Source organism: Carcharhinus amblyrhynchos, chromosome 9 (assembly GCF_965287045.1).
Source record: "Carcharhinus amblyrhynchos chromosome 9, sCarAmb.v2.hapA, whole genome shotgun sequence".
NCBI classification, from domain to species: Eukaryota; Metazoa; Chordata; class Chondrichthyes; order Carcharhiniformes; family Carcharhinidae; genus Carcharhinus; species Carcharhinus amblyrhynchos.
This window is the reverse complement of record NC_137332.1, coordinates 75929777-75951335: the sequence shown is the minus strand read 5'-3', so window position 1 is coordinate 75951335 and position 21559 is coordinate 75929777. Positions and strand designations below refer to the sequence as shown.

General features: G+C 43.1%; 1 protein-coding gene across 2 annotated transcripts in view; it reads left to right on the top strand.

Annotated features, from left to right (window-relative positions):
• The window catches only part of LOC145347947 (BMP/retinoic acid-inducible neural-specific protein 3-like), a 171864-nt gene that overhangs the window by 107556 nt on the left and 42749 nt on the right, over positions 1–21559 (top strand). For both annotated transcript variants that reach the window (XM_080195938.1, XM_080195937.1), the window contains exons 5-6: positions 8587–8692; positions 20231–20467. In XM_080195938.1, coding sequence (XP_080052064.1) covers positions 8587–8692; positions 20231–20467 — 343 coding nt within the window. The remainder of the gene's footprint in view (positions 1–8586; positions 8693–20230; positions 20468–21559) is intronic.

The following is a 21559-nucleotide window of genomic DNA, read 5'->3' as shown; positions in this document are numbered from 1 at the left end:
ATGTAACGTCTCTATTTAAGACAGGAGGCCATTCAATTCATCAGGTCTGTCCTACCATTCAATGGGATCATAGTGATATGAAATGATAATCAACTCCACTTCCCTGCCTTATCCCCATAACCTTTGTTTCCCTTACTGATTAAAAATCTGTCTGTCTCAGCCTTGAACATATTTAACGACCCAAGCTCTCTGGTAAGAATCCCACAAATTTACATCCCTCTGAGAGAAGAAATTCCTCTTCATCTTTGTCTTAAGACCCCTTACTCTGAATTATATCCTGTGCTCCTGGACTCTCCCTCAAGAGGAAACAACCTCTCAGCCTCTGTCCTGTTAAGCCCCTTGAGAATCCTACATGTCTCTATAAGGTCCCTTTCCATTCTTTTAAACTCCAATGAGTACAGACTCAACCTCTCCTCAGCAGAAAATCCCTCTCCACCAGGAATCAACCTGGTGAATCTTCTCTAGGTTGCCTCCAATGCCAATATATCTTTCCTCACTTGATGAAGGAGCAGAGCTTTGAAAGTTTGTGATTCCAAATAAACCTGCTGGTCTTTAACCCCGGTGTTGTGGGATGTCTTATTATGCCCACCCCAATCCAATGCTGGCATCTCCACATCAGTGTATCCTTAGATAAAGGAACAAAATCTGTTTACAGAGTTGGGATAAATGGATCATTTTTTGTTTAGCAAGCTGTTACAAGTGGAATGCCATAGGGATCAGTGCTTGGGCCTCAATTATTTACAATCTATATCAAAGACTTGGATGAAGGGACAAAATGTATCATAGTGACATTTGCTAATGACAGGGAGACAGGCAGGAACGTAAGTTTTCAAGAGAGGGAGGTAGAGAGTCCACAAAAAGACATAGCTAAGTGAAATGAGTAGGCAAAAATTTGGCAGATAGGTATAATGTAGAAAAATGTAAACTTGTCCACTTTGGCAGGAAGAATTGAAAAGCAATTTATTATTCAAATGAAGAAAAATTGCAGAACTCTGGTACAAAGGGATTTAGGTTTCCTGTTACATGAATCACAAATAGTGTGCAGGCACAGCAAGTGATTAGGAAGACAAGTGGAATGTTGGCATTTATTGCAAGGGGAATTGAGTCTAAAAGTAGGAAAAAGTGTTGCCATAGCTGTACAGGGCCTTAGTGAGATTGCATTTGGAATATTAGGTACAGTTTTGGTCTTCTTCCTTAAGAAAGGATATAATTGCATTAAAAGCAGTTCAGAGGAGGTTCACTCAATGATCCCTGAGATGAAGGAGTTGTCTTATGAGGAAGGGTTAAGCAGACTGGGCCTATATACATTAGAGTTTAGAAGAATGAGAGATATGCTGTTATTAAAACACATACGACGATCCTGAGGGGATTTGACGTGGAGGATGCTGAGAGGATCTTTCCCCTTGTAGGGAAATCTAGAACGAGAAAATTAAAAATGAGAGGTCTTCCCTTTATGATGGTTATGGGTCTTTTCTCAGAAGGTCATTAATCATTGGAAATCTCTTCCACAAAGAGCAGTGGAATCTGACTCATAGTCTAACTCATCCCTGACTATATTCAGTGAAGCCAAGGATTATGGTGATTGTGGGGTGAGGGATAGGGGGAGGGGGAGGTGAGGGTGGTGGTGGGAGGGAGAGTCAGATCTTATAGCATGGCAGAGTAGGCTTAAAAGGCTGAATGGCCTATTCCTCCTAATTCTAGTTCTTGTGTCCAGTGTTCCTACCCTAATTTCTGAAGCTCTGTCTAAGACTCTCATATCAAGAACAAAGAACAAAGAACAAAAACAGCCCGGGAAACAGACCCAACGAGTCCGCGCCGCCATTTTAACATTACCAGTCCCCACTCCACCCATGACCCTTATCTATTGTTTATGGCATTCCACATTGAGGGAAACTAATTTATGGACAATGTATTACCTCCAATCAGCCTAAATAGCACATCTTTGGGGTGTGGGAGGAAACCGGAGCACCCGGAGAAAACCCACACAAGCACAGGGAGAATGCGCAAACTCCCACAGACACCGGCCCAAATCCATGTGTCTGCACAGCAAACAGTGATAGTCACTGAGCTGTCGTGTTGCCCAGTATCTGGTCCAGTTTAAGCACACACTAACGACTTGAAGCACCAGGCCACTCTCGAACATTCAAGAGCAGCCCAAGTACGACCCATCGCGTGTATGCCCCTCGTTGGACAACAAGGCGAACCGACTTAAAACCCGTGAATTAAAAGAGAAAAACATTAGTATCATACCACATCCTTTTACGTTACCAGGGACGTCCCAATGCTAATGAACCTTAATTAAAACAATCTCCTATATCCTCCCATCTCCAACCCACTCATGTGCCTGTCTACATTACTCTTAAACAACTCCAGCGTGCCTGCCTCCACCACCTTGGCAGAGCATTCCATACCCCCATGACCCTCTGTGTGAAAAACCTCCCTCTAATATCTGTGTTATACCTCTCCCTCCTCACCCTAAGCCCATGGCCCCTCATACTGTGCATCTCTAACATTGGAAATAGCTTACCTCTGTTTACTCTATCTATACCCTTCATAATCTTATATACCTCTATTAGATCCCCCCTCAGTCGCTATCTTTCAAGGGAAAACAGCCCCAATTTGCTCAATCTTTCCTCATAACCCAGTCCTCCCATACCAGGCAACATCCTGGTAAACCTCCTCTGCACTCTCTCCAGAGTCTCCACGTCCTTCCGGTAGTAAGGTGACCAGAACTGGATGCAGTACTCCAAATGCGGCCTAACCAACGTTCTATACAACTGCAACATTAGACTCTAACTCTTACACTCTATACCCCTTCCTATAAAGGCTAACATACCATAGGCTTTCTTCACAACCTTCTCCACTTGTACTGCCACCTTCAAAGACTTGTGCACTTGCACCCCCAGGTCCCGCTGCATTTTTATACTCTTTATAGGCTTACCCTTTATCATATAACTCCCCCCTACATTATTCTGACCAAAATGCATCACCTCACATTTATCGGGATTAAACTCCATTTGCAATATGAGCACAATTAGTGGAAACTCCCAACTGAGTTAACTTCACCCTGTGGGTATAGCTAGTTTTGCGAGTAGCGACTACTCTTTTGCATGATATTTCTAAAATTTCTGCAGAAGATCGCAGTAGCTGGAGTTAACCCAAACATAATTTACACTTCCAATTCTGAGATCTTCCATGTTAATTACACCAGTAACAGAGAAATTGCCCCCAAATGACAATCCAATTGAGTGGAAACTCCAGGCTTCCGTGTTTAAACGTCAATATGGAGGTTAGATTGGAACTATGCACAAGATTTTGGCTGCAGTTTTATGTTTAAAGTTTGTGTGCATGCCCAACCTGAAAGCACGTAAAACCTTGTGAGAAAATGTTGGGCTCAGGTCCTGCTGTCTTCGTGCCTTCGTGTTCAGGGGGAGCGTGCGGGCAAGTAGGAAGTGTGCCCACAATCAACCAAAAAGCCAATTTAACTTCATTAAATAGCAGTTGACTGTGATTTTACGTTGCTGTTCTGCCTTGATGGGTGGGCGGATTGGTTGGGTGGCCTTTACTTTTTAGCTCCAACCTCGATCCAGGGTGGGATGAACTGTCCAGTCTCAAATAAAATTAACAAGTGTGTCTGGGGACTGAGGTCTGTGTAAGGTGGTGCTGCCTAAACACTCGTGGCTTAGTTTTAACATTGATATTTATTTTCATGGCTCAGCAGCTCCTTGAGACATCTCTGCAGTGGCTGGAGTCCTGAGGGAGCACATTGAAAATGCCAGCCTGCACCCTCCCTTTTCCTGGCACCCACTCTCCTCCCATCCTCCCTGCCAGAGCTCACCTTTCACAGACCCCGTATAATGCTGCATAGATATTAATTGGCCAACCAGCATGAAGTTGCACCCCAGGGCTGACTATGGCCAGGAACGTGTATCAAGCCCGCTTCCTGGTCCATCAAGCGCGTGCACCCGACAGGTAAAAAATTCAGGTCCTTGACTCTTTTCCACCTTTCCACCCAATGTTGCTATGCACTGGTTCCACATACTGGCATTTAATTTGTTTCTAGGATTTGCTAATCAAAAGTAAAATGGTGACGCAACAGAGATGTCAACTTATCTGCGAGGAAGGATTGACAAACTGCATTCGATACCTGAAGTAATTCATATGCATCCTCCTTCAAATTGTTAGCACATTTATTCACTGCAAACTAGCCTGAAAGAACACAAACACCAAGGTCCCTCATTTAGCAACTACATTTGTTTGACAAATGATATGTGATGAAGTGTGATTTTTCGAGACTACAGGGAGTTCATCCCAACCTTTGAATTTTGATAAATAGAATTGTGCCTTTTGGTGCTGGCTCGTGTACGCTGCAGTTGAAGTGACTGATGGAAATTGATGATATCCTTATCAACCTCAGCAAAACATAGCTGAACAAGCAGTACAAGGGGAATTGCTTAAAGAACAGTTCTCTTCAGGGATTTGCATGGATGGATTAAGTGCCATGTTTGAGAAGCTGTAGTTTATAAAGTAATGTGCCCCATTAAAAATAACTTTGTATTTTGTTCTTTAAAAAGCAATAACATGGCTTTCGGGTCCCAGTTGCTTCCAAGTTGCTGACTGAGTCAAACAATGGAAAATGCTTCGTAACCTGCCATTATAAAACAATGATATTTTAATGGAAGAGCCGTCAATGGAAGAGATGAGTGGAATCAAACTATTAGCTGGGGAGACTAGACGGGCACTCTCTGTATAATTGAGACATGAGTTGAGCAGGCAGACAGGCTGAGGGATGTCTGGGAGCAGGCTGGTAAACAGAAATGGGTTGGAGCAGGCTATCAGAGAGATTTTGGATGGGGTGGGTTGTTCGCTGGAGAGGTGAATGGGAGCAGCATAATCCAAATTACCGAGCATGTTACACACAGCACATGTGGGCCAGAATTCTCTGGTCTTGCATCATGCCCCAATAGCAATGCCAGCGAAAACAGAGAATTTGGCAATCAGCCAAATCTCCATTTACAGCAGCAGTAACAAAGAATCCCAATAGTTTGGCCTTGGACTTCGGTGTTCGGTTGGACTTTAACCTGGTGATGTGTGACTTCTTACTGAGTTTGGAGAATTCAGGCCGTCTTTTCTCAAGTTACTCACAAACTGTATTCCAAAATGTTATTTCCTGAAAAAAAATCTAATTTGCATTTGAATGAATCAGAATGGCCTGCAATCCTGCTCCAGAATTGAATGTTCCTCCAATCTCCCCAGTTTGTTTCATAGATTATCTGCTTTCTCACTAAAATGTCATTTTGAACAGATTGATTTAGAATTTACTCCTGTTCGAATGCAGAGCATTTTCTTCTGTTCAGCTGTTCTGGAGAAACAACTTGTTATGAACATAATTCAATCCCTTTAGAATTCTGAATTTTGCAATCATATCAGTTCTCAACCTCTTTTCCAGTGACAACATGCCCAATTTATATATCACTCCTTCCAATACAATTCCTTTAATTCCTCAATTTATCTAATTGCTGTTTTCAAGTACCTTTTTAATAATTGCAAGCAGTGCTCATTATGGCAAGTGTAGTTAATATGGAAAGTGGCAGGATTACCTCACTATTTTTGAATCAATTACTAACATCCCAACAGTTGATTTGCTTTGTTCACTATCACTGAGCACTGTTGACACAGTTCCAGCATGTTGTTGTTCGGGAATTCCGCAATCTCTTTCATTCCCCATGCAGGCTACTTTCTTTCAATTTAAGAATTGGGTCCCTTCCTGGGTTTCTGGTCTCGGTATAAAGAACTTTGCTTTCGCTACTTTGAATTTTACCTGCTGCCTGCCTGCCCAATTCCCAGGCATTCTAGCTGGAATCCACCAGCACTTTATCCTGTTTTTGACTGTCCTGCATTTACTAACTTTGTATCATCTGCATTTTTAGCCACTGTGCTTGTGACTTGTAACATCAGATCACCTATAATGTTATTAAACAAAGGAGACCCTAAAATAGCCACCCGTGAGATTCAACCTTTGCCAGATTTTTGACATGATTCCTGTACTAATATATCCTGGGCTTGATCAATCAAACAATTACATGGAAAAGTAAGAGAGCTGAACACAGTTACAGAAGAGAAACAGTAAATAAGCTCCAAGGGGAATGAATTATTTTCGATCTGTATCTGGAATAGTCACACCACTAATAATCCATTCTATAGAAGTTCATGCTGAACTGGCATTTCTTTTATTCATATATAGTAAGTCAAAAGTTCTGGAAGGCTTGACTGCTGTTGAAATTTGGAAGATGGTTTTGAATGATAGTCCTAAATTTAAATGTTTAACTTTATTTTTGGTCCCATTCTCTTCCTGCAACTGGTAGTGCGCTAAGGCAGACTCTTATCTCTTTCCATTGCTAATTATTCCTGGAACAGGTCACTAGTCTATAGCTTGAGGGGCGCCACTCCACATCAAGCATGGCTGCCCAGGAGTCTCTTCCACTCTCACCGCCAGCCATTGCTGTGTCTGGAAGGATTTGCAGGTTGACACATTCAATCTGTTTGACTACGTGATGAATGCACCTTCTTTGGCCATCAAGTCCTGGGGTGGAACTCAAACCCAGAGCCTCTGACTCAGAGGGAGGGGCGCTACCCACTACACCACAAGAGCTCCCTTTATATTCTCGGTACTGCAATGTATTTAAGAACATAAGAACATAAGAAATAGGAGCAGGAGTAGGCCATCTAGCCCTTCGAGCCTGCCCCGCCATTCAATAAGATCATGGCTGATCTGTTGTGGCTCAGTTCCACTTTCCCGCCCTCTCCCCATAACCCTTAATCCCCTCTTTTATCAAGAACCCATCAACCCGCTTCTTAAAAATATTTAGCGAGGCAGCCTCCACCACTTCAACGGGCAGAGAATTCCAGAGATTCACCACCCTTTGAGTGAAGAAGTTCCTCCTCAACTCCGTTCTAAACCGCCTCCCCTTTATCTTGAGGCTGTGCCCCCTAGTCCTACTGTCTTTTTTGAGCGGGAAGAGTCTCTCCACCTCTATCCTATCCATCCCATTCATCATCTTATACGTCTCAATGAGATCTCCCCTCATTCTTCTAAACTCTAACGAGTACAAGCCTAGTTTATTCAGCCTCTCCTCATAGCTCAATCCCCTCAACTCCGGTATCAGCCTAGTAAACCTCCTCTGCACTCCCTCCAGGGCCAAAATATCCTTGCGCAGGTGCGGCGCCCAAAACTGCACACAGTACTCCAGCTGCGGCCTCACCAATGCCCTATACAGCTGCAGCAAGACCTCCCTACTTTTATATTCAATCCCCCTCGCTATGATACAGAAAGATGTAAATTAAGTTATCCCTTAAATTTTCTATATTTCCTGTTATTTTCCCAACTATATTTCCTACTATTTTCCCAGCTAATCCACAACTGAGCTGCTTAATAATAACTGTAAAGAACTCTTGGGCGAAATTTTCTGACCATGCTGGTTCCAAGGCCTGAAATTGCCACCCAAGGCTGATGGGCCTTTACATAGTCCACCCTCAGCCCCGGCTGGTAAGATTCCTGTGGTGGGCAGGACAAGAAAATTCTGCCCTTTGTCCATTTCATACATAGATTTATATATTGTGGTATGTGCGGAGCAAATTTATTTTATTATCTGTCTGCAGCAAGCAATGAAAATGCAGTTATTGATTTTCAAGAAACCAATTTGGAAAAAATCACTCATTGCGTGTGTCACAGGAGAGACACCTTATAATTTTTCATTCCAAGATCCAAAATCACTGGAGAGATTTTCCAATTCCAAACCTCACTGCATCATTTCCTGAAGCAACACAGCAAGTGAGCAATTTGCCACTGATAGGATTACAAATGAAGAATATTACTGCCCCATTAAATTATAGTATCCCTGAAGTGCTGAAGGGGGCCATTTAGCCCATTGAGTCTGCACTGACTCCCCGACAGAGCTCCCAGCCAGGCTGTATCCCCGTAACACCATATATTTACCCTGCCCACCCCCTAACCTACACATCCTGTGACACTTAAGGGGCAATTTAGCATGGCCAATCCACCTACCCTGCACGTCTTTGAACTGTGGGAGGGAACCGGGGAGCACACGGAGGAAACCCACACAGACACGGGGAGTGTATGCAAGACAACGCAGACAGTCACCCAACCCGGAATTGAACCTGGATCTCTGGCGCTGTGAGGCAGCAATGCTAACACTGTGCCACCGTGCCATCCTTCAGTGCATGACTCGTCTCGTCTGAACGAAGAACTGAACTGAGTGAATGGAGAAGTTTAAGGCAAAACTTGAATACAAGTATATGCCTACCCCAAGTACTAAAAGGCAGGATATATTATCAGAAATCAGATCTTCATTTCTACTGTATAATAGGATCTAGTTCATCACGGAGTGACATTTTCATACAGGTGCAAGAAACAAAATTATTTTGAAAATTGCAGCCAGGAATTTGAAATTCTCAGGATAAGTCCTCGTAGGCTCCTGTCATCCAGCTGAAAATAATGCTGAGGGGAAATGAGCAAAGTGCTACAAGATCTTCACTGACAATCTTTTCTCTTCTCTGACTATCCAGGTAACTGAAACCAGAACAGGACCCCTTGGATGCAGTAACTATGACAACCTAGATTCTGTCAGTTCAGTTCTGGTACAAAGTCCTGAGAACAAAATTCACTTACAAGGTCAGTACAGGTGCGATTGCTCAAATTTCTCCTATTATTCCTGTAGCTGTTGATGTGTATTGTGCTTTACTTTTCTTATTCCCTCAAGTCTTGGTGCAATGGCTGAAACCTTGTTCTATTATTCATGTGTCAAGCTGGTTTTTGCAGTATAATGTTATTCCTACTACATCAGCAGCAATGTTTGGAGTTCTAGTAATTTACACAATGCATTAAATACTAAAACTTCAGGCTTACTGCAGTCCTCTGTATATCATTATAGCACAATTATAGCAAACCCACATGCCCTTACAGATATTATTTCCATTGTAGTCAGAATTGTGTGCTAAGATTTTCTTGTATCACTTGATGTTGGTATGATAAGAATGTAAGAATGTTGGAAATGTGAAGTCGTGGAGGCCATGTGGCCTCTCAAACCTTCCTCGCTATTCAATATAGTCACAGCTGGTCTCCATTTTCCTACCCTATCCGCATTGCCTTTGTTTCCCTCAGTCCCCAGAACTCTTATTGATCTCATTCATGAAAATATCCAACGAATCAATAGCCATTGCCCTTAGCGTTGAACATTCCAGACATTCTGAGTGGAGAAATTTCTCCTCAAGCTAGTTCTACATGGCCAACCCTTTCTCCTGACCAGAAACTAAGCTGGACTAAACATATAATTGTTGTGGCTACAAGAGTAGATCAGAAGCTAGGAATCCTGTGTTGAATGTCTCAACTCTTGCCTCTCCAAAGCCTGTCCACCATCTACAAAGCACAAGTCAGGGGTGTAATGGAATACTCTCCACTTGCCTGGAGAGTATCGCTGTTCCTTCACTGTCACTGGGTCAAAATCTTGGAATTTCCATCCGAGCACCACATGGACTGCACCAATTCAAGAAGGCAGCTCCCTGCCACCTTCATAGGGATGGGCAATAAAACCTGGTCTATCCAGCAAAGCCCACATACTGTAAAGAAAGTTTTAAAAATCTTTACCTCTTCAATCATTGCAAGCAAATCTCCAGCAATGGTTTCACTTCCTTATGTGAGTATCTCCAGAGGCTACCAAAATCAATCTTTGATACCATCTCATTAACTTTTCCTGAGGATCTGGGGCAGAATTTTACAACCGTTCATGCCAGCAGGATTTTCCCATCTTGCTGCAGCGAACGGAGATTTGGCTTGCCAATAAATTCTCTGCCTTTGCTATAATGACAGCATAACATGAACAGGCGGTAAGATCATGCCGCTGGAGTCAGCCTCCATATGTACACTGATAACATCCAGTGTTAGTTCTTCTCTGAGTCCCCTACATCTGCCTTTATGTTGTCCATTTGCTTGTCTGCTATCCAGTTTTGGATGAGGTGCAATCTCCTTCTGTTTAATATTGGGAAAACTGAAACCAGCATCTCAGACTGAAAAGCACATATTCATGCTGTTAATTTCATACCCCCCTTGGCCATTGTCTCAGGCAGAACTGTTTGCAATCTTGGTGCCCTTTCTGAAACTGAGCTGAGTTTCTGACCCCATATTGGCTCCAACAAAAGGCCAATAATTCAACATCATTTATTTCTGCTTGGCCTCCGCCCATCTGCTATTGAAACTCTCATTCGTACCTTTCTGATCTCCACGCTCAATAATTTCTCAGCTCCCCTGGGTGACCTCCCATCCTGCTCCCTCCATAAAGTTCAGCTCATTCAAACCTCTGCAACCCATTTCCCAGTACACACCAAGTTTCACCCTGGTCCTTGCCTTGTTACCTTAGCTGCTGGAATCCTGTGTCCAGAAATATTGGAGATTTTGTGCCAGTTTTAGGATTGCTGAACTTTGGCTTCATGCAGGCAAGGATAGTGGAAATCTTGCCTGCATGAGGCCAAAAGAAAATTCTTTTGCCCCAATATGTTTGAATAAGGAGACCTACTGAATCTCAGCAGTTACAGCTTCCCACACATAGCACGTTCAATTCTCAATTTCTTCACAAATGCATACAATGGATGGGTTTGTGTGATTCCCTTGTGACGTATGTGAAGCATTTCAGAAGATTCAGAGCGAGAGGAGTTTCTGTGGTCCATACACTGAGAAAGGAAAAGATTGGAAACTGATCTGACAACTGCAGACAATAGTTCAGCTTTATTTGTACCAACTTGTCTCAGTGGTAGCTGGCTTGCCTTTGAATCAAATAGTTCTGGGTTCAAGTTCCCCCTCCAACATAATCTAGGTAGACACTTCAGTGGAGTGCTGCATTGTCAGAGGTGGGCACTTGTTTGAATTAGACATTAAATTGGCAATGCACTTGTCTGCTGAAGGGGATGTAAAATATTCCATTATATAACTTGAAAGGGAGCAGGGAGTTCAACTGGCATTGTGACCAATGTTTCTTTTTATGTATCCCTCGGTCAGAGAGATTAATTGATAGCTCTCCACCGGATGAGATCACTGTGGGTGAGATTTTTAATGAGTGCTTTGTATCACCAAGGAGAAGGACTTGATGGGTGTTGAGATTAGGGATAGGTATGTGAATGCTCTAGAGAATATCAATATATCGAAGGAAGAAGTGTTGAGTATCCTAAATTGTAGGATCACATCCAGGGACGGATGTGATCTATCCCAGGTTATTGTGGGAGGCAAGGTAAGAAATAGCTGGGGCCTTAACCGATAGATATCTTCAGATCCTCTTTGACCACAGACAAGGTTCCAGAGGATTGGAGAATAGCCAATGTTGTTTTCTTGTTTAAAAAAGGAAGCAGGGATAATCCAATAAATTATAGGCCGAAAAGTCTGATGTCAGTGGCGGGGAAGCTTTTGGAAAAGATACACGCACATTTGGAAGAAATTGCACCTGTTAGTGATAGGCAGCAGAGTTTGTATGGGTTGTATTACCAACTTGATTGAGTTTTTTGAAGAGGTGACAATGATAATTGATGAGAGAAGGTCTGTGGATGTTGTTTATATGGATTTTAGTAAGGTGTTTGACAAGGTCCCACATGGCAGACTTGGACAAAAACTAAAATCACACAGGATTCGGGCTGGGCTGGCTAGATGGACACACAATTGGCTTGGTTATTGAAGACAGAATGCAGCATTGGAAGGGTGTTTTTTGGAATGGAGATCTATTGCTAGTAGTGTTCCACAAGGATCAGTGCTGGAACCTCTTATTGTAGAATATATAAATAACCTGGAGGAAAATGTAGAGTGTTTGATTAGTCAGTTTGCGGATAACACGAAGATTGGTGGAGTTGTTGATAGTGTCAGGATTGTCAGAGGATACAACAGGATTGGAGACTTGGGCACAGAAATGGCAAATGGAATTTAGTTCAGATAAATGCAGGATGATGAACTGAGCAGGATCAAATTTTGGTGTGAATTATACTGTTAATGGCAGAACCCTTAGGAACATTAACAGAGGGATCTGACTGTGCAGGCCCACAGTTTTCTAAAAGTGGCAACACAGGTGGTCAAGGTAATTGAGAAAGCATATGGCATGCTTGCCTCCATCAGCCGGGGCATTGAGTACAAGAGTTGGGAGATCATGTTGCAGCTGTATAAACCCTTGGAGAATTCTGTGCAGTTCTGGTCACCACACTAGCAAAGGACATGGAAGCTTTGGAGAGAGCGCAAAGAAGGTTCACCAGGTCTCGTCTCGAGAGTTTTAGCTATGAGGAGAGGTTGAATAAATCAGGATTGTTTTCACGGAAGGATGGAGACTGAGGGGAGACCAGTTGGAGGTCTACAAAATTATGAGAGGCATGGACAGGACAGGTAGTCAGAGGCTTTTTCCTAGGGTTGAAGGTTAGAGGGGGAAAGTTTAAGGGAGATGCGCGGTCGAGGTTTTTCACACAGAGAGTGGATAGATGCTTGGAAGACACTGTCAGAGGAGGTGGTGGAAGTGGGCACATTAGCAACATTTAAGAGGCATGTGGATGGGTACAGGAATAGGGAGGGAATAGAGGGATACAAACCGAGTAAGGGCAGAAGGTTTGTTTTAGTCAAGTTAGGGCAAGATGATTAGCACAGGCTTGGTGGGCTGAAGGACCTGTTCCTGTGCTGTACTTTTCTTTGCTCTTTGGATTTGCAGATGGCAGCACTTCAATATGAACAGCTTGCCTCTGGCTTTGTGTTCACATTATCTGAATTGGTACACGTGAATGTCAATCTCAATATATACTATCTGAAGCATATACAATCATTACAGATATTGGGGTGAGTTTTCCAGTCCTGCCTACCAGTGGGTTCTTCCAGTCCCACCGAAGTCAATGGACTTTTGGATGGCCTACTGTATCTGAGTGATGGGACACACTCTGCAGGAAATGGAAAATCCTTGCCCCAGTCTGCATTGAGTTGCATTCCATGAGCAAAGAACACTTTCAATGTCTCTGGTGTTTTCACTGTCAACTAGTTAGTGCACAAGAAGGCTATTCGGCCCATTGAATCTGTGCTGAACACAATCCCACCTAGGCCTTATCACCACAACCCCATGCATTTAGCCCAGCTAGTTCCCCTCACACTAAGGGACAATTTAGTATGGCCCAGTCCACCTAACCTGCAGAGCTCTGGACTGTGGGACGAAAATGGAGCATCTGGAGGACACCTACGCAGACACAGGAAGAACATGGAGACTCTACACAGACTGTGACCCAAGCTGGGGCTCGAACCCACAACCCTGAGAATAAAAATCTCATGCTCTACCGACTGGGCTAGCCGGGCACTATAATTTAAGTTCCTTCAAGCCGGATCGAACCAGCAACCTGAGGATACATTTGTAAACTTTTCAATTCTCTGCTATACCAGCTGAGCTATTGAAGGGGCACCAGGAGTGGACTAAGATAGGATAGGCAAAAATTTCACCAAAAATAATCTCAAAGGAGCCTTCAAAAGAATTTTAAACAACAGAGTGCATTACTAGATATATACACTGCTCCGTGCGAGGCAATGTTTTATCCAACCCAAAGAGCAGTTTTATGCCTTGTAACAGTATGTCACATAAAATAAAATGCAGTGCTATGTTCTATGCATGTGAGATACAATAAAGGACAGGGTCATATGTACATTGTGGTGAAAGAGTTAAACTGTGGTAGAAATCCAGTACATACGGGGATAATAACTGTTTACAAATGAAGTGGCACCCAATGTACCTGAACTATCCGACACATACATATGCTGGGCGGTTCCCTGCTCCGTCTTTCCATAAATCATGACCATCTCTATTTATACAGTGGCAAATCAATTGAGCGAGAACAGATATTGATATTGTGCATTTTAACTCACATATTTTTAGAGGAGAATGTTCATCATGAACTGGAGAATGGAAGGAGATTTGGCAGTCTTCCAAGTCGAGTGCGACAGACTGATGTTTGATTGATGAAGCCTGTTTCCCAGGTAGTCTGCGAGGTTGAAGGCACACCTTGCAGTAACAGCAACTGACACTTGAACGTGCCCATGTGATGTTTCTCCCTCGGTTATTTTAACCCATTTTAGTGAACTCGCATAACTTTGTTAAAACAGTGAGCAAAGGTATGCCACGGAAATCAGTCTATTACTTGCATCGTTCAGCATCATTTCAATCCTTTAGTATTGAGGCTGTAGTCAAGGGAGAGGTTCTGCCTATAAGGCTTTAATACAACAACGTGTACTTATATGGAATATTAAACACAATAAAAAGTTTCAAGGCCATTTGCAGGAGCATTATAAAGGAAAATTTGACACTAAGCTGCATATTAGGGCTGTTGATTAAACATGTGATCAAAAAAGTAGGTCTTGAGGAGCAGCTTAAAGGCAAAAAGAGAGAGAGAGAGTTGTTGGGAGGAAATACTAGAGGTTTATCAGCTAAAGACACAGCCACTAATAGAGAAGTGAAAAGATTAGGGATGTTCAGGAGGCCAGATTTAGATGCATGCAGATAATGGGGCTGGACCGAGATAGAGAGGAGTAAGGACAAGGAGGGAGTTGGAAGCAGGAATGTGCTGGAACAGGTAAATCCAGGGGTAACAAAGACAGGGATGAAAGTTTCAGCAGATGATGTGCTGAGGCAAGGGTGTAGTTGAATAATATTTCATAGGCGAAAATAGGTAGTCTGAGTGATGCCATGGGTAGGTGATCGGAAACTCATCTCAAGGTCAGATATGACACTAAAGTTGCAAACAGTCTGGGCTAGTCTCAGACCGTTCTCAAGGAAATGGATGGAGTCGGCGGCCAGGAAATGGGAGTTCGTCATGGAGACCAAAGAAAATGGCTTTGGTCTTCCCTCAATGGGAGAAAGTTTGGACGGTTTTGTGAATGGGCAGTTGGAGCCACTCAGAAGGACTCTGCCAATTTCTCTCTGCCTTTTGAAGTTCTACACTGTCCTTTTCACAGTTTACAATACTTTGAAGTTTTGTGTTCTCTACAAACATTGAAGTTGTCCCCTGCACACCAAGATCTGGGTCATTAATAGATATCAGGGAAAGCAAAGGTTCCAATGCTGACCCTTGGGAAACACCACTATAAAACTTCCTCCCACTTGAAAAATACCAAATGATGGTACTCTCTGCTAAAGGAAATGGGGATGGAGAAAGGAGAAGGGGCTTGCCATTATCTTTCAGTCTTCCCAAAATATGGGGGATAATGTTGAGTTGGGGTGTGGGGAGAATCTTGCTGAGGGTTTGGCCTGGATCTTTAAAATAGCTATCTTGAGGTTAGAACAAGTTTTGATACTCATAACTTTTTCTGGGTAACTATTGGTGTAAGTCTGTCAGAAACATCCAGTTTGCAATTTGAAGAAGAATCTTTGAAGGATGTTAGCAAATTAGTCAAACATGATTTGCCCTTCGTAAAACCATGCTGACTCTGATGGATAGCGTTTTGACTTTCCAAATGTCCTGATATTGCTTCCTTGACAATTGATCCGAACACTTTCCCAACAACAGATGTTAAGCTAATTTTTGAATAATAATGTTAGCATTTTTCCAATCCATTGAGATCTTTCCTGTATCCTGGGGTTTTGCAATATTATAACAAATGGATCCACTATCTCTGCTGTCACTTTCTTTAATACCCTCGGATGTAGGCCTGGGGGACTTGTCTGCCCTCAATCCCAATAGTTTCCTGAGTACCTTTTCTCTATTGATGTTGATTGTCTAAGTTCTACTCTATTATTTCTCACTTGGCTGTTCGTATAGGAATAGTACGAGTGCACTCCATCATGAAAACTGAGGCAAAGTACTGCTTTAGCATCTCTGCAATTTTAGCTCCATAAACGGATGGGATTTTCCACAGAACTCACCATGTTTTACAACGCTGGCTTGCCATTGGCTGGTGATGGGATTTTCTGCCCCTGTCATTGTCAACAGGGTATTGCATTGAATATACTCTTTTCTGCTGTGAAACCCACAGTGGGGGTGCACTGTTAGCAGGAAGATCCGCTGGCATGAATGACTGGAAAATTCCGGCCACTGAAGTTATGCTGAATCTTTATGAAACTCTGGTTAGGCCCCAACTGGAACAGCTCCGGTCATCGCACTTTAGGAAGGATGTGAGGGTGCTTGAGGGTACAGAAGAGATTCACCAGGGATGAGGAATTTTGTTTGTAAGGTTAGGTTGAAAAAGCTGGGATTGCTCTCCTGAGAGCAGAGTTGAGGGGAGATTTAAGAAATGTGTATGAGATTATAGTGGGTTTGGATAATGTAGACAATAAAAGATTGTTCCCATTAGGACTAGGGGGACTGAAATATAAGGTTTGGGCAGGACATGCAGGGTACGTGAAGGAAAATGCAATGTGTGCTAATGGCTGGGGATTCCTTGCCCATGAGCGGGTAGAAGCAGAGACAAATCAATGATTTCAAAAGAAAATTGGACAGGTATTTGAAGGAAATAAAGCTGCAGGGCTATGAAAAATCAACTGGGGGAATGGAATCAACTGGATTGCTCTGCGAGGAGCTAGCAGTACTGGGTGGGCCAAATGGCCTGCTTCTGTGCCATACGTGACTCGATGACTTGTCTTCCTCATTGGGATTTTGTGTGCATCAGTACTGTTTCCTCTCATGTGAAAGAAGGTATTTTTGGCTATGCCAATAGCTTAAGCCCCAAACCTGTGCCTCGTCCCCTTTACATCTAAGTATTGGTTTCCACCAGTTTTGTGCTGATACTTTTGTTCCATTCTTGAGTTGTTTCTCTCTTTTTCCTCGTGGCTGATGATTTGTTGGAAACTGTTGCTTGTCTCAGAAGGACTCTGCCAATTTCTCTCTGCCTTTTGAAGTTCTACACTGTCCTTTTCACAGTTTACAATACTTTGAAGTTTTGTGTTCTCTACAAACATTGAAGTTGTCCCCTGCACACCAAGATCTGGGTCATTAATAGATATCAGGAAAAGCAAAGGTTCCAATGTTGACCCTTGGGAAACACCGCTATAAAACTTCCTCCCACTTGAAAAATACCAAATGATGGTACTCTCTGCTAAAGGAAATGGGGATGGAGAAAGGAGAAGGGGCTTGCCATTATCTTTCAGTCTTCCCTGAGAGCAATCCCAGCTTTTTCAACCTAACCTTACAAACAAAATTCCTCATCCCTGGTGAATCTCTTCTGTACCCTCAAGCACCCTCACACCCTTCCTAAAGTGCGATGACCAGAGCTGTTCCAGTTGGGGCCTAACCAGAGTTTCAGCATAAGATTCAGCATAACTTCAGTGGCTGGAATTTTCCAGTCATTCATGCCAGCGGATCTTCCTGCAAGCAGCCAGCCAAAGCTTCTGTTTGGATTTAGGTGTCTATGTTGCATGAACAGGAGCGGACCACTGCTGTGTGGCATTTGAGTGCAGTAGGCCTTCCTTCGATTCTCTGCCACTCTCATGGAGACCAGTTGTGTGCAATGTTCATTTCTGTGCTTTATCCACAGGAGATGCACAGCAAATCAGTGTTGAAGCCATGCTCAGTATATCTTGATAACAAGCTTCAGGAGATTTGAAATGCATGGGAGTAATACTCATTGATTTAGTTTGAAGTCTATTGATGAAAATGCTATTTCAGTAATAACTCTCCTGGGAATTATTGCACTCAGTCCATTATCTGTTAGTGATAATACAGCATCATGTCAAAGGGAGTTTTGGAACGACGAATACATGGCTACACCAATCTTATTTTCGCTGCTTATTATGTACATGACATCTTCCCATCAGGGAAAAAGAAATCTTACCATATTCCCAACTACCATCTCCATAGCCTTCCTTCTTCTCCTCCTAAATCAGGAGGGATACATGGTGGCATAGTGGTTAGCACTGCTGCCTCGCAGTGCCAGGGACCCAGGTTCGATTCCTGGCTTGGATCACTGTCTGTGCAGAGTATGCACGTTTTCCCCGTGTCTGCATGGGTTTCCACCAGATGGTCCGGTTTCCTCCTGCAGTCTGAAAGCTGTGCTGGTTCGGTGCATTGGCCGTGCTAAATTCTCCCTTGGTGTACCTGAACAGGTGCCAGAGTATGGCAACTAGGGGATTTTCACAGTGACTTTATTGCGGTGTTAATGTAAACCTACTAGTGACACTATAAATAAACATTAAACCTTTATCAATCCAAGCCCTTTCTATAAGTAATGTAAGCCCCCCTCTCCATCAGATTTGTCAAATCGATTCTCTTTAAGCAAAGCCTCACATGGAGTCCAACCTGAAGCCAAGCTCCCCTCCAAGCAAATATACCACAAGCTTTCATCTTCGCAGTGTTATTCCAGACATCTCTCCAGCCCTGAGAGTAAGCATTGATATGTATATGATAGCAGAGTGCAACATCAACGATAAACCACAATCCAAACTATTTCTGTTGTCAGTGTATTTCTGTTCTGCCGATCCAAACATATTCTGCCAAATGTTTTTCAATTTGAAGCATTTTATGGTAGATTTCCCTCTAAAATTTGCTAGTGATTTTGTCGGTGAAATATTAACACAATAAGACAAACAAAGAAATTCAGAACTATTCTTGCAATGTGGAGAAACAGCAGTCAGTTTGAACACAACAGTGAGATAACATACCTCCAGGCAATAATCCATCATACTTGTACCTTGTAGATGCTGGACAGGCTTTGGGGAGTTTTGGGGAGTCAGGAGGTGAATTACTCGCTGCAGAATTTCCAGTCTCTGACCTGCTCTTGTTTACACAGTTGATCCAGTTAAGTTCCTGCTCAATTCTGACCTTCAGGATATAGATGGTAGGGGATTGCAATGCCAAAGGGAGGTGGTTAGATTGCCCCTTACTGGTGATTATCATTGCCTGCATTTTTGTGGTGCAAATGGTATTTAACGAATTAGCTTGAGCAGGAATATTGCCCATACAGTTACAAACAGCAGCTAAAAAATGGCAAGTGGAACTGAACAGTGTGCAATCATCAGCGAACACCCCCTTGTCTGACCCCAAAATGGAAGGAAAGTCATTGATGAAGCAACTGAAGATGGTTGGATAGTGGACACTGCATCAGGAAACTCCTGTAATGATGTCCTGGTGCTGAAATGATTGACCTCCTAACAACCGCCTTTTTTTGTGCCAGTAATGACTGCAACCAGTAGAGAATTGTCCCTTATTCCCATCGACTTAAAGTTTGCTAGGGCTTCTTGATGCCACACTTGGTCAAATGATGCTGTAATGTCATGGGCCATAATTCTCACCTCACCTCTGAAATTCTGCTGCATTATCCATGTTTACACCAAGGCTGTAACGAAAATATTTTGAAATCTGGTATGCTGATGAGAATACAAATGGATTGATTGAGGAGAAATAGATTGGCAGGATAAGTAGTTTTCATTGAATTTCTGGCTGTGATGATGATGTTATATTTTGCTGACCTGGTTATCCTGTGTAGATTGGCAGGATTCACAGTCAGCCCTTGCTGCTGAACCTTAAGATAACAGTTCCACAGATACTGCCATCCTTGCCTGACTGGGCAAGGGACACTGACTGATGCCAGGGTAGCCACTAGTGCTGAGATCAAGCTTCACAGACACATACAACCTTCTGTTGAATTATATTAGATTTGGTTCCAGTGGCGCTGCCAATTCTCAGTAACTCATGGTAAATAGGCTACCACAGATAGTGGCAGCCTATATTGTATTAAGTTGGTCTTTCTCCTCACCCAGCTATGACTGTAACACTGTGTTACGCACCTCTCCTTTCCTTCTCCCCTATGTACTGTATGAACAGTAAGCTTTGTCAGTATATCATGCTTGAAACAATACTTTTCACTGTAAATAAATACATGCGACAATAATAAATCAAATCAAACCTGTTGGGACCTGCCCAGGTTGCCATGTTGGCATTCATTCGCCCGTCCCTAATTTCCTTTTGATCTTCATATCTGTACATTTTCCCCAAGATCACCACAACGTTGCCACAGAGGGACTAGTAGGTTGATTCCCCTCCCATGCCCTTTCCCTGGTTAAATGATGCTGAGGCCAGGTTCACCACCCCTGCCAGCACCCAAGTTGAGATGAGCGAAGTCGGGACCTTCCTGCACTGTATGGCTCAGTCCCATATGTATGCTCTGGTGAGAAAACTTTTATAGTTTTATGGCCACTTGTATGATCATGTGACTTTTCTGTCGTCATTCTTCCAGGTCTACAGACCATTCTGCCAGAGCACTTACGGGAGCGGTTTGTTGAAGCCGCTCTAAGTTACATTGCCTGTAACTCGGAGGGCAGCTTCATCTGCAAGAACCATGACTGCTGGTGCCAGTGCACATCCAAATACCCAGAGTGCAATTGCCCTTACATGGACATCCAAGCCTTGGAGGACAGCCTGCTGTGGATAACAGACACTTGGACCAACTACAACAAAGAGTTTGAAGTGTCGGGTAAGCACAAACATTTCTTTCTCCTTGGGAGCTCTTGGTAGAGTTCGCATGAAGTCAAATAGAGGATAATACAGGGGAAAATAGTCCAAAGATTGAAATGTCAGCATTGAGGAATCAGACTGTCTTCATTTTCACATTATGCAGAAATGGATTGTGTTGCAATAGGGTCGTGATTGCTGTTGTCCATGAATTTCTCTACAAAACAATACCAATGCCTGGCCACTTGGCTGAAACTGGAGACCACATGTTTTGGGAACGCTAACACAAACATTCTTCCACTCCAGAGTTAAAAGCAAATTAATGTTGGAATTTAAAGCAAAAACAAAATGCTGGAAAATCTCAGCAGGTCTGACAGCATCTATGGAGAGAGAACCCATTCCGTTGTTGTTGTGTCTCGTCACACTCATAGAGAGTGGCCCTTGACTCAGGTATCAGTTAGAGTTATGGAGTAAGTTAAGGTGTGAATGTGCCATGAGGAAGAAAGGTACAAGTTTGTCCTGATTTCTCTTGCACCTGAAGTTAAAACGTAACTGGAGTGGCGTTGGGTGGCACGTATGCATCTTCTGGTGTCCGGTTCTTGGGAAAGCTTCAGATAAGGTTAAACAAAGTGAGTTGAATTTTAAGATGGAGGAGAGAAAGCCAAGGGAAAAGTAGAATAATGTGGAGGAGCCTCGAAACAGTGCACCCGCTCTACAAAGTCTATATGCCCAGCTAACTTTAAAAAATAGGTACCAGTAACAACAAGCTGGTTAGAAACAAGGCTTCTGACTCACTGATGGCTTTGAGATGGGTCAGTCCATTCCCTCACCACACCCTAGGCCCGAATAATTATCAACTGTGCAGCTTTGCTGTACTGCAGTCAACCATGGTCAGCTGGGACAGGGATTAGCTCAGTGAGACACAGGTGCACTAGTGAGGCATGTCGAGACTGTGCAACGGTTTAGGATTCTGTCTGCATGGTTAATAAACATAACAAACTTCAAGAAAAAAGAATAGATCGTGAGGAATTGCTGAGGTGTGATTTGTACTCTTACTGTTCCTTGGTTTGATAACTGAGGCATCCTGTGTATGCATAGAGTTGTTAGCTTCAGT